This window comes from Haemaphysalis longicornis, unplaced genomic scaffold, assembly GCF_048455015.1.
Source record: "Haemaphysalis longicornis isolate Haplotype H1 unplaced genomic scaffold, Haemaphysalis longicornis Haplotype H1 scaffold_4, whole genome shotgun sequence".
NCBI classification, from domain to species: Eukaryota; Metazoa; Arthropoda; class Arachnida; order Ixodida; family Ixodidae; genus Haemaphysalis; species Haemaphysalis longicornis.
In genome coordinates, this window is record NW_027526361.1 from 56,588,722 (window position 1) to 56,601,894 (window position 13,173).

At 44.7% G+C, this 13,173-nt stretch overlaps 1 protein-coding gene across 1 annotated transcript in view; it reads left to right on the forward strand.

Moving 5' to 3' along the window:
- Positions 1 to 13,173, forward strand: part of LOC144178740 (cell adhesion molecule Dscam1-like) — a 306,042-nt gene that overhangs the window by 178,819 nt on the left and 114,050 nt on the right. The window contains exons 40-41 of the mRNA XM_077706821.1: positions 888 to 1,099; positions 2,279 to 2,436. Coding sequence (XP_077562947.1) covers positions 888 to 1,099; positions 2,279 to 2,436 — 370 coding nt within the window. The remainder of the gene's footprint in view (positions 1 to 887; positions 1,100 to 2,278; positions 2,437 to 13,173) is intronic.

The following is a 13,173-nucleotide window of genomic DNA, read 5'->3' on the forward strand; positions in this document are numbered from 1 at the left end:
AGGCGGCGGTAATCGTGTAAACACAGCTCCCACAAGGAGTCAGTAACAACATTACTTGCAATTTACAGCTAAAATGGTAAAAAATTGGTAAAGTTTGTTGCTCAAGGTGAAATAGAAGCGTTAAAACTTCAAACTTTAGTGATACTTATGCTACACAACATGAAGCCGAAGGTGACATGATATCTTTTCCTTTTCTTTTTCTCCCTATTTTCCGCTGTCACCTCACTGTATTCACCCCATATGGAGTAGGAAGCCCTGCCGTTAGTGGGGTTGACCTCTTCAGCTTTCATTAAAGGCGTTCTCTCCCTCCAACGGTCACCTGCGTTCCAAGGTATATGGAACTCTACGAAGCTGCTTTGCGAGGAAACGCTTCGTATCCCGCACGTTGGGAATGATCGGTCACGGGAGCGAAAATTTGCAGGTAGCTGCTGGAGCCAAGTTTTTATTAAAAAAAAAGTATTTTAATGTTGACTCCTGTACTACCCATGGTCGCATATGAAGGCAAGAGCAGGGTACCTAAAAATGTTGCCCTTAAACATGGTTCTACTTGTTTTCTAACAACGGCAGCTTTTTTTAATTGCTTCACCTCGTTAAATAACGTCATCTGGTTTGAATTATCCAGTAGCCCTCCCCTACGGCGTGCCTCATAGCCCAAGTGTCTCTTCGGCCTGTACCACCGCCACTTTTTCTTCAGAACTGCTGCATTTGTAAGCGTTTCAGTAATCATTTGTAAGCATTTGTAAGTGGTTCAGTTAGAAATAAAAGCAATCATTGTATAAAAGCTGTGTCGATGACGCTATTCGCGGTGCCTCAAGCCCAGGCGCTTCACAGAACGTAAACACTTGAAAATTACAATGTCCCGCTCAGCCTGCAACCGCCCTTCGCAGCGGCCCTGTCCAAGGACAGCAGCTCGAGCAGCTCGAGCAGTTCGAGCAGCAGCAGCGCGGGCTGCCTCGGTCCCGACGTGGGCACGGACGACGCGACGCCCGTGAACACGCCCAGCCAGGCGTCGGCCATCCCGGCATGCTTCGCCGTCTGGGACCGCGCGCCGCTACCCGGACGCTCGGGGCTCGTCGCCAGGGCCGGACACCTGCCCCAGGTAGAGCTGCAGCAGCGGCGTTTCTCGAACTGAATCACCCTTCAACAGCGCGACAAAGGCTAAGGTGACCTCGATGAAAGGGAATTCAGCAGTTCAGTGTCTCAAAGTAACGTCTCGATCATCTCGAGAAGAGCTTCCGAAAACGAAGGAATCAGCAGTCAACCGCTGATCAAAGTTTGTGGTGACCTTGATCAAAGTGAATTGAGAAGTTTAGGGTTTCAAGGTAACATTAAGGCGGTGCACCATGTCTCCTAGTTACTTGCTGTTATCGGGTAACCTAAAATTTTGGCGGCTTTTATTTTAGCCTTCACTCATAGTTTTGGAGCAGTTGCACTCAATACAGCAGAAAAGATTTTAAACAATGGAGAAATTAAAAAAAAAGGCCAAATTAAAGATTCTGGTGCAAAGCCGTATTTTATTAACTTTAAAAGAGCACAATGTGCTTTTTGCCAAGCTGCAACCTTAATTTACGTATGAAATTCCTAAGAAGAAACGCCTTGCGCCGTTCGCACCTGTGTGCCTCGCGAAGGGGCGCAGCGGCGCCGTACTGGGTTGAAATGTGGTTTGGTGCTCCCTTAGTCCTTTAAAATATTGTTATCGATTGCTTATTGGTTATATGGACATTTCGTTTATTCACCGACGCTTTATACACGCTAAACGTGTTCGCAATTCAGTAAGTACCTCCATGAGGACTTGCCAGCGTGCCGTCACAGCTAGCCCACGTCACGAAATCGGCGAGGAACATAACACAAGAGAAAAGCAGAATCAAGAAATAAATCTTATCGTTAAAAACACATAAAAATTGGCTGTACGAACTTGGCACGTGGCCTGTATGCTCTCGTCTTTAACCAAATAAAATCATTACGAAATGTTTATAGCTAGCTTGTTCCTGTGAGGCTGAGATGGGGTACTCTTGAAGTCTGTTAGTGTTTAATTTATATCAACGTGATCCCAACTAAAAAGCACCCTTACTCGGGAGGAGCAAATCGGCAATCTTCCTGGAAGGGCGTCGCCAGTGAAGACAGACTCATGCACTCCTTATAACTAGCGGGTACCATCCACTCGCGGGTGCTTAACCTCTCGTATCGGCATGTTTTTCGGAAGCGCTCTAATGATGTTTTCTACGAGATGAATTCGGTCTACACTCTGGCTCGAGCCTGGCATGCGTGTGACACGCAGGTGAAAACACCGAGCCAGGCCAAAGTGCAGCCTTCCAAGTCACAGCAGCCGCTGCCTCCCCCGCCTCTTCCCACCAAGAAGGGTTCCGCCCTGTCCACAAGCACTCCGGCACCCGTGGTTGTCCCATCCGCGCCCCCGGCGAGATTTGTCAAGAAAGGGTCAGTTGGAACTTCTCTTTCACGCTCGCGTACGACTTTCAACTTTACTTGGTTTTAAAAGAAAGTTTGCGGCGCAGCGACTCGCCTGCTACAAAATTGGTTACAAAATTAATGTGGGCAGCTGTCGCGTTGTCACCGTGACTCACAGACAAAACTTTCATCCCAGGGAATGCTGTAAAGCGATTAAAATTTCTCTCGATGTCAAAGGCCTTGGTGGCCGTGGGCGCACGGGACAACTCGCAGGACTCCCCCGTCAGCGCACAAGCTACCGGGACTGGAGCTGTTAAAACTAAAAAAAAATAATAATAATAAAGAAGAAAAATAAAAGAACCAAGCACGCGGGCGAACCATTGCGGAAAAAAAACGTGTGAGCACAAACAGAATAATTGCAAGTAAAGTAGTAGTGTAGTAAAAGCATGATGCTTGCGGATTGTTTGAATACACCGCTTTCGTGGGTTGAAGACTCATTGCTGTGACTGGAAAGTTCCAAGTGCTCCGCACAAACTGTAGCGGCGCATCAACCTTGAATGCGAGATCACCAGCCACTACAATTCCAGAAAAACGCATGCAACGTGCGACCTGTCTGCAATACATAGTCAACTGCCAAGAAATTCTTCTGCGCGTCCACGTCCCTCTGCTGGCATTTCTTGCTTCTTGCTTACTTTTACATGGTACGTCACCACACGAAATGAGGTTCGTCTCCTTTCCATTAAGTCTAGTTGCCTGTACCATCCTTTAAGGGCATGTGACCCAAATTCTGTGTGGTTACTAATGTTTGTGACGTTAGCATTCCTGCAAAACGAATATTCAGGGGGAGAAACGAGAGTCACTTTACCGCGCCTCTTCTGTTTCCTGCACACGCATTGTGTACGCAGCCGGTTATTTACATAGGTACTCCACGAATAAAACTATTGAGGTATGACGAACAGTTTGCCTGTGGATAATGCGCAGGGATCGAAATGAACGCCTTGTGTGAATCCATATTCAAAGCGCGCTTTGCAGTATTTAAATCGTAGATATTGTGACAAACCTGCACCGACGTCAAGAAGGGCGGCGGTTCAGTATATTTCTATATGTTCAATATTTTTCTGTTCGTTAATTGTGCTAAACTTCATACATGTTTATCATGTTTAAACAGGATGTTAAAACATCGCGGAATTGTTGTCAAAATCAAGCTTACCACAACGTTAATATCTCGAAAAGCACGAAAGAACAGCTCCAAATATTGATTCGAGCGCCAAAAATTCGCTTAGTACATATGCGCAGAAATACTTTTATCCCAAACGCATGCGCTGTGACAAGACAGTCGTTCTTAAAGTAATGCTTCAAAGTTCCTATTCCTCTTTAGTCACCCTGAGCGTTATGGCACGCCGAAACTAAAAACTTGAACCCCGCACAAATTTTAAACCAGCGACGACCTCGTGCAAAACAGGGCGCCGAAAATGTTTAACACGCCTCCCGTCAGACGGCGCCACCGACGCAGGGGCGACGAGAAATGTCACTTTGAGCGTCTCATCGACTTGCTGACGTCCAGCGCAGTGCGCAAATTGCGGCCCCTGCACTGAAAGCTGCTGTTTTGAAAACATACATTCGAAGGCAGTTAGTGTATTCAGGAAACCGGACTTGGCGAATGAATTTTAGCCTTAGACGGTGTATATACAGCAGCTGCGTTCAGTGACTCACCCCGCCATCACACCAACCTTGAAAAGTAAGTAAGAAAGAGGAGGAGTAAAATATTATTATAGGAAAAGCGTTCGGTGCAAGAGCCAGAAGTGTACTGCATACCGGTGAATATTCGGTATGGGAGGTTGTGGTCGAAGGGCATGATCTAAAACAGTGCTCGATAGTTGGTTGCATCGTTTTCCTCAACGATAGCTCAATTGCTAAGTCCCCTGCGAGCGTTAACCTTAGCCCGAAAAAAAAAAAAACTCACTATGAATTGTGCCTTCTAGGCATCCATCTAACTTTGTGGCACTTCTGCCGACTTTAAAGGGGTCCTGAAATACCTTCCGCCGATGCATGCATGTGCGTGTAACCAAATAAAGCAATGTATTAGCAATCTCCCGCAAGAATTTTGTATTAGCTGAGAAATCGTAAATCAAAAACCGCGTATTATCGTCGCGCCGCGTTTCCTCCTCTTTTCAACGTACTCTCCGCTTTCCATCCCATGATGCTGCGCTCCTCAGCGGTGACGTAGTTCCGCTGCTGCGCTGCTCATACTGCCGTCTGCTACGGGCAAGCTTTGTTGACACCATGAATCCCGCACTCCGCTCAAGGCTGGAAAAGCGAACGAAAAATCTGGCCGCATGTGTGCGGCGGTCTGGCCTTGCCCTTTTGCGATGTACGTTGGTACAGTTGCCATCGGCGGCACGGCGGCACGTGACTTTTTATCGGCGGTGAACTCGCAGCCGCACGGGGAGGATCGTGCGCTCCTTCTCTTTGATGCACCGCGCACTGTTTATCCAAAAAGCGCCGTATCAGATGTGGCCCCGCTGGTGCCGGGTCTTATTTTGTGGCGGTGGTAATGCCTGCCGGCGGCATGTGAAAAAGCCATTTTAAACCGATACAGAACCCGTGCACAACCCGCTTCAATCATGTGACCAGTTCAGCTTGGGGCGACGCGTGGTGGAGAGCGGCAACGTTGGCAAAACATGCTCCGCCGCGGCTCTGAGCTTTCTAGCGCTGGAGCGAGCGCCATTTCTTTGACAATCTCTGACATTGGTTGCCTTGGCAACAAGGCACAAGTCACTCTAGAAGTCCGTTACGGTTCCGTCATCCCGGTTCAGCTCGGGGCCCCACCTCGCGACATGTGGGCACTGCAGGCGTACCACCCACTCCCATTGGGAAGTGCGAGATGCGTTTGGCATTACAGGAGGCGATGGTTTGTGTATTGTGAGTGCCTTTGTTCCGCGATGAAATGCGACGTTGTGCTTCTGCGGGTGGATAGTGCTTCCCATGGCCTGGATTATCTTTCTCGAGCGACGTACGACTCAACCTCGCATGGGGTATGTGCAGTGTGCGTGGCTAAAAGCCATCTCGGCTTGTGCGCCAGAGTTAAGTGACTTGCTGTTCATCCCCGCAAACCGCGCGCGAGGTGAGTGCCGAATTTACGACGGGCAGGAGGAGGCACCCCATCGTCTCTCAATCGCGGTTCAGACTTGCAACGCATGTTGTGACGTTTTGTTCGTTCGAAACGCATCTCCGGATTGTTTTGAAGCCTAATAAAATGTGTGCGTCCAACCCGGGCATTCGTCTCGGGGTGTTCTCGGCGATTGCACGAAAGAAGTGCCCCGGGGCTTCAACGCTTTCTTTAAGGAACGTACTCAGGTAAGATAATATCCATGTCGTGTTATGGCCGTGTTGCATTCAATACAAACTGTTAAGCGTTTGTTTACAATTGTTTCGTTTGTCGTAAAATGTCCAAGCACTCCGGCACTACGCTGGCAGATCAGCCTGCGAGCCGACGCTGAGCAGACGACTCATCTCTTTGCCGGAAGTGCGTGAAAAAGTCGCCCAGTAGCAGGATGTCTAGCTCATGACGAACATATGGGAAACGATGACGTAGACAGGTGAAGATGGCGGCGTCCAAAAACACGAAGGGAAGGGTGAGAAAAAAGCGACAAATTTTGCAACAAAAGTGTGAGCTTTCCGCTGCGCGTAAAAGAGTAATACTTGGCCCAGATGACCTTGACGACCCAGTCTAACGATTGCGCTAGTTCATTTAGTGTGCTCAAAACGCCTTTCAGGGCCCCTTTAACTCAAAGCACGATCTAAATGGGCGTAAAGCGATTCATCCGCCGCTAAGGCGTTGCGCTACTGAGCACGAGGTCGCGGGTTCGTTTCCCGGCCGTGGCGGTCGCTTTTCTGATGGAGGCGAAAAGCAAGAATGCCCGTGTGTACGAGATTTCGGCGCACGTTAAAGATCCCCAGGTGGTCAAAATTAATCCGGAGCCCTCCACTACGGCGCGCCTCATCGCCTGGGTTGCGTCGGCGCGTTAAATCCTACAATCAATCAATCAATCAATCAATCAGTGATTCATCCGCCTTTCAAGCTTCGTGCGCTTGTGAAGAACCGAGGTTTTTACGATTGTTTTTCGTAATAATGTTTCCCTGGTCACCAAAAACTTCTCAACAAAATCAAGAATAATAATAACCTTCGGTGCTTCCATAAATTGGGTCATTTGCGTGCGTCGCATGATTTTTTCAGTTTGATAGTAATGTTGAAGAGGCTCTCCAAAAATATTTAAAGGGGCCATGAAGTCAAAATGCAAGTTTGGTTCATTCGAGAGATTTCCTTGTTAGAATAGCACTGACGCCACTTTTAAAACAAACTTCACTCAAAGAAGCTGCAAAATGGGAAATGGGATAAACATTCGCGATTATTCTGAAATAAGATAACAGAGCAGATCGTGCTGCAAGTACGTTACTTTTAGAGCTGATAGCGTTCTCGGGTTTGCAAGCAAATATTTTGACGCTTGCGCCTTCATATGCATATCTGTGCAAATCAGTGGTAGCTTTACTCAATTGTCAATGGTCATCTTCACTAAATTTTGTCCATACTCGTGATATTTCTATCGGTGAGAACATCATCCTTCATGGTGAAGACGAACTTGACCTACTTATAAAAGGTAATTAGTTTCAAATAACTTTTTTTGTCGTCAGAATCCCCTTCGCATCTTTGTCATCACATTAGATGGCATTGTTTCTTGCTGAACAACAAGCCGTATAAATCGTCCTCATTGTGTAGTCACAGTGCTCAGACGGGTGCAAACACCCACTGTTTTTTAAGTATTTTAACAGCTAGTTCAATTTTAGGTGATGAATCACCTGCCGCCGTGAACAGACGACAAATTTTACCGCATCAGAAATGAAACCATCAAGTATACTGAAGAAAAAAAAATTAGCAGTGACTTAGATCGGCTATGCCAGGATATACATAGCGTGAGCAAAGATTCAGCTGGTTATTCTTAGGTTTCCTGGTTGTCTAGGATTAGCTGATTATCATGCTTACTGCTGCTAAAACGATTTCTAATCCAATCCAATCAATTCCGATCCAATCAGTCCAGTCCAGTCCAGTGGCGGCGGCGGTGGCTCCGGCGCGATAGCTGTGCGCCGTGAGACGTCCCTGCTCCTCGCGCATACGCAGCACGGCTCTCCAGGACCCACGCGAAACTGCTCAACTTCAGCTAATGTAGCTCACGCTACAAAACAAGAAGCGCAGAACAAAACATGGCTCAGGTTTATCACTTGTAAACCTAGTCATCACTAGCGAAAGCGGAAGTTCAGGCACAGACGGTCTAGCCGGTGCGCTATCCACGGTGAGACTGGAAGACCAAGCGCCGGCGAAGCAGCCGTTAAACCTTCGCCTAGTCGCGTAATACCACAGCAGCGAGGCTCCGAGAGAGTGCAGCTGCGATTCCACACACAAGCTGATCACTTGCCGGGACGTCACACCTGCCACACTTGCGCTCCGGCGGCTTAAGACCATTGCGACACGATGAATGGCCTTGCGAGACATGGCGTAGTAGAGATTTCGCTCTAACAATTTTTCGAGAACCTGAGGGGTTAACGAAAACATTTAGACGAGAACAATAAATGGTCTCGCATTTACGTTTAGATAATATACCTCATATCACCAGCCTTTGTTCACCCGCTTGTAAGCAGAGACACAGGTCTACTACTCTATGAGTGGCATGGAAAAGCAGAAGTATCCATACACAATTGCGCACGCTCACTCATGAGTACAACCACCTTTACTCGTTTTTACATAGTGTTTCACTTAGTTAATACAGGCGCAGCAAAAAAAGAGATCTGTGAGCCTGACGATGAGGGGGTAGTGACATAATTACGTGATCACGCATGAGCATTGAGCCATTCAGTCATGAGTGCGCATCCATAGTCAAATGTGGGTGAGTGTAGCCCTGTAGGGGCGCTGGACATAGGGGCATAAAAAAGTGCCTCAGCAGAACACATAGATGCTGCACAGACAAATTGAGGGGAATCAACAGAGCTCCAAAAACGAATCCATTTCATTTCATTTCATTCTATTTTCTTAAAGACCCCATTGAAGAGGTATTACATAAGGGGGTGGGTACAATGTACTACATACATGAAAACGTGAAAGCCTTATTTTATTATTATGCAAGGTAATTTGTTACGGTGTTCAAAAAGATGGAAGGACAGGACGTATGTATTTATTACGAATGTGCAATAGATCACCTATGAATTTATTTATTTATTTATTTATTTATTTATTTATTTATTTATTTATTTATTTATTTATTTATTTATTTATTTATTTATTTATTTATTTATTTATTTATTTATTTATTTATTTATTTATTTATTTATTTATTTATTTATTTATTTATTTATTTATTTATTTATTTATTTATTTATTTATTTATTTATTTATTTATTTATTTATTTATTTATTTATTTATTTATTTATTTATTTATTTATTTATTTATTTATTTATTTATTTATTTATTTATTTATTTATTTATTTATTTATTTATTTATTTATTTATTTATTTATTTATTTATTTATTTATTTATTTATTTATTTATTTATTTATTTATTTATTTATTTATTTATTTATTTATTTATTTATTTATTTATTTATTTATTTATTTATTTATTTATTTATTTATTTATTTATTTATTTATTTATTTATTTATTTATTTATTTATTTATTTATTTATTTATTTATTTATTTATTTATTTATTTATTTATTTATTTATTTATTTATTTATTTATTTATTTATTTATTTATTTATTTATTTATTTATTTATTTATTTATTTATTTATTTATTTATTTATTTATTTATTTATTTATTTATTTATTTATTTATTTATTTATTTATTTATTTATTTATTTATTTATTTATTTATTTATTTATTTATTTATTTATTTATTTATTTATTTATTTATTTATTTATTTATTTATTTATTTATTTATTTATTTATTTATTTATTTATTTATTTATTTATTTATTTATTTATTTATTTATTTATTTATTTATTTATTTATTTATTTATTTATTAATTACAAGTTCCACATGCCACGGCCGATATTGAGGGGCCGGGAGAGGCACGCAAACCAAAAAAATTAGTGAAACTTCATTCAGCGCGCCCGGGCATGGCGTGATATCGGAATTATGCAGCACATCCGTATATTTCCATATATTGCAGATATACAACACAAAACACCACACACACAAGAAAAAAAACGATTGGTTGCCATTTATATGTTATGCACACACCAACCAGGGTATGCTAATTTTTTAAAAAGAATAAATCATTCGACGTACGCAAGGCACGTCACAATATAACTCCCTCCCATAGCAAGTAGTTTGCGGGAAAACGATGATCGGAAACGATCATTTTTACGGAAGTATTCTCTCATCCTAATTGCGTGGGATCCATAATATGGAGTTAGAAAATATCTTTGTCCATTCGACAAATTATAAGTTGCAGGAAAAGAATTTAAACGCGCTTTTGCTTTTGCAAACTTTGAATGAGTACTGTATTAGGTGTCTTTTGGATCCTTTCGCAGTGAATTTCACATTTAATTTACCTGATAGAAACCGCGGAGCTGCATTTTGTTTTCTTTGATTTTTTGTATCACAAATTGCTGGCAGATATGCGTATACCACGATTGATCTTAACGTATACAGCAAGCCATTTGATTATTTCTAACGCAGTATAGCATTCCAATGAAGAACTCTCAGTGCCTTGCTACCAGCTGCCGCGCAACGAAACTGTCACTGCCAATAAAGACTAGGTGTAAACAGCTCTTCAGCATTTCTATATTTGTTTTCTGTTTCTCCAAATAACGCACCATTATCGTATCACAAAAGATTTTATTTCGTATTTTTTTCTTGTAAACCTCTCATACAAAAAATTTTACACACTTAAATAAAGAATCCATTTTAACCACCGCTTTTCTATTGACGGAATCATATTGCAGGGTGCGCGCATCCTCATGAAATTCAATTTTTCTGTACAGTACACAACAGCCAGCAGGAAAGTCTGATTTGAGAATCGACTTCAAAAGTAGCATCGCTAATATAAGTTATGAATAGTGATGGAGTCAGAACTGGTCTTTGTGGTACGCTAAACGTCCGCCAGGCCTGACTGCACTGTATTTAAAAGGACTAACTTTCTTTTTGCTTCACCTATCGACATTTCTGCACCCGAGAGTATTCGGGTAACATTCTGTAATGAGTTGCCCACCCCTGTGGGGGTTAATGCACCACTAATACTCGAGACACCTCCCCCCCTCCCGCCCCCAGCCCCCCAAAAAAGCCCTGAGGTATCGAAAGTATCGATGTTGCGTCTGTTTCAGTGCTTAAAAAAGTCTTCACCTGATCATCTGAGACTCATGTATTGGCTTTTTCGTTATTTGTCGGTTCCTTAGACCGTGTTAGATTTAATTACTGTTTGTTGTGTTCCTATCATTTGAGTCGCCGGGAAGGAAGGGGTTTGTTTAGTGCTCGCGCCAGTTATCGTTTACACTTTTCTCTTTGTTTTGCATCGGATAATGTCTCCTTGCCGTTGTTTACCGCAGACTGACGCCGTGAACCACTGTGGCGAAAACGAGCCTCTCCAAACACGCGCAGGCCGCTGTTGAAACCGCTCTCTGCCTTCTCAACTCCAGAAATGTTTTCAAGCGCAGCTGGTGGAACGCGGTTACTCGTCCTGAGAGTTGAGCGAGGAGTAGAGAGAAGGCATCAAAAGCGGGACGAAGGCGGAAGAGGCAGGGAAGGAGCGACCGCGAAAGATAGGGGGTATCGAGGGAATATGGGTTGAGGGGGGGGGGGGGGGGGGGGGGGGCAATTTCTCCTGAAACGAAATCGAATTCCTCATGCAAATTTCTTTCGGGATGCCGACGGCGAACTAATAAATCTTAGAAGCAAGTCGCTTCTCGTGAGTGGCCCGCTATCTCTGGGGCTTCTTCGCCGCCGCATGCGAGCGCACGCCGCTTTTTTATTATTATTTTGTTCACTCGAGCGTCTGCGGTTCACTTCCCGCGAGTGGCTTCTTCCCCTTTTCGAAAATCCCGGGTTTGGTTTGCATGAACCGTTTTGTCGGAACCGCTTGGCTGAAACCCTGGAAACGTTGTATTCACCGCCCTATTTCAAGCATAAACTCGTTGGCTTCGCTAAGAGCCGCGACGGAAATGGGATAACGCGTAGACAGATGCAACCCCTCCCCACTGTGTCTTCACTGCCTTAAAGTCGTCGTTACCGCTTATAATTCTCACTCAGTGCGCCTGCTTCGTATCTTTGCGCGAAGCGCGCGAGAACGCGTGGCATCGAGCCGAGTTGTGTCTGCTACATTGAGGCGAGTTTGCGGCCGCCTCTTCGACGCCGGGGGAGCGACGGCGAGGGATCTTTTCGCGGGCGTGTAGCATCGATCGTGGCTCCTTGCAAATTATGTTGGTGCCAGCGGGCGGCCCGATTTCGCGTACTGCGCAACTCAAGCTTAGCCCAATATCGATGTAACTGGTCAGGCTGCAATCACGGTTTCGTCAGATAGTCAAGTATAGCACGGCTGAAGATGGGGGGTTTCAGTATTTCTAGGGAGGTGTTTTAGGACGACCCTAATACGCTTCTTTGTATTCGTTCTTAAGGAAATGGCTCATCATCTGTGCATAGTAATCATTAGGATTGTGATATGAAATGGAGCAGTGGTAAAATCTTAAATGTGCTCCATTAATCTTGTTTACTGTTCAAACCTCTCGTTTTTTTTACTCTTAATCGACACTTCCTTGTAAGAGCATGTCTATGTTCACAAAACACGAAGTCAAAGGTTTAGAAAAAAAGGTTCACAAAAAAAAAAAGCTGCTAAAAACGCAAGCGTCAGCGCTTGCGTTTTTAGCAGATATTATTGTTTACTTTTGAGAGACGATTGCGTTAAATGAAATGTATGTCTCCCAAAAAAGGGGCAGCCTTTTTTTATCTCTTAGATTGCACTCCATGCGTCTCCGTACTAATTAGCATGTCCCCAGACGGTTGACCGCGCGTGACTCGGGCGCTATCGAGTTTAGAGAAAGGGCCCAGTACAGCGCCATGAATTGCCGTGCACTGGCCTGTGTCCAACGAGCCAGAGGCCCTTTCCAAACAATCCGCCTAAACACGTGCCGGTTCTTTCAAGTGCAATTGGCGTTAAGTCCGAACTAGAGTTCCGCCGGGACAGCGCCCGCCACTGGTGCTCTGGGTCACTGCTGGCTTCAACTCGTTCCGAATGCGAAGCGCACCTCCTCCCTCGCTGAGCGTCGCGCCGTTTCTTGCCCCCAACTCCGGCTGCGCGGGGCAGCTCTGCCTTTCGGAGAGCCAGCGCACTTTGCTCGCCTTCCCGCCGGATACCGGCACCAACTTGGATGCGCGAGAGGAAGGGGATGGAAGAGGCAGGTCGAGGTTATTCAAGATGGCGCCGCTGCGGCCGCTGGGGACTCGCTAATTGGATCAGGACCCCTCGGAGAAGGCAATCAGGGTTCCGAGGTTTCCTGTAATTGGGGGTGCGCGCGGATGCCGACGAGTTTAGGCCAGAGCGCGGAAGGATGCGAAGACCTCGGGAGTCTGCGCCACGATGCTCCCATCTAGCGGCCGTTCCCCTTTTCCTCCCTTCGGCGGATCCTTAGTCCCTTTCCGGGAGCCCCGGCCTGCGCAAGTCCCGAAAAGGGGGCGCCGCGCTGCCGTGCATTCCCGAAGATGCAGGAGCCGC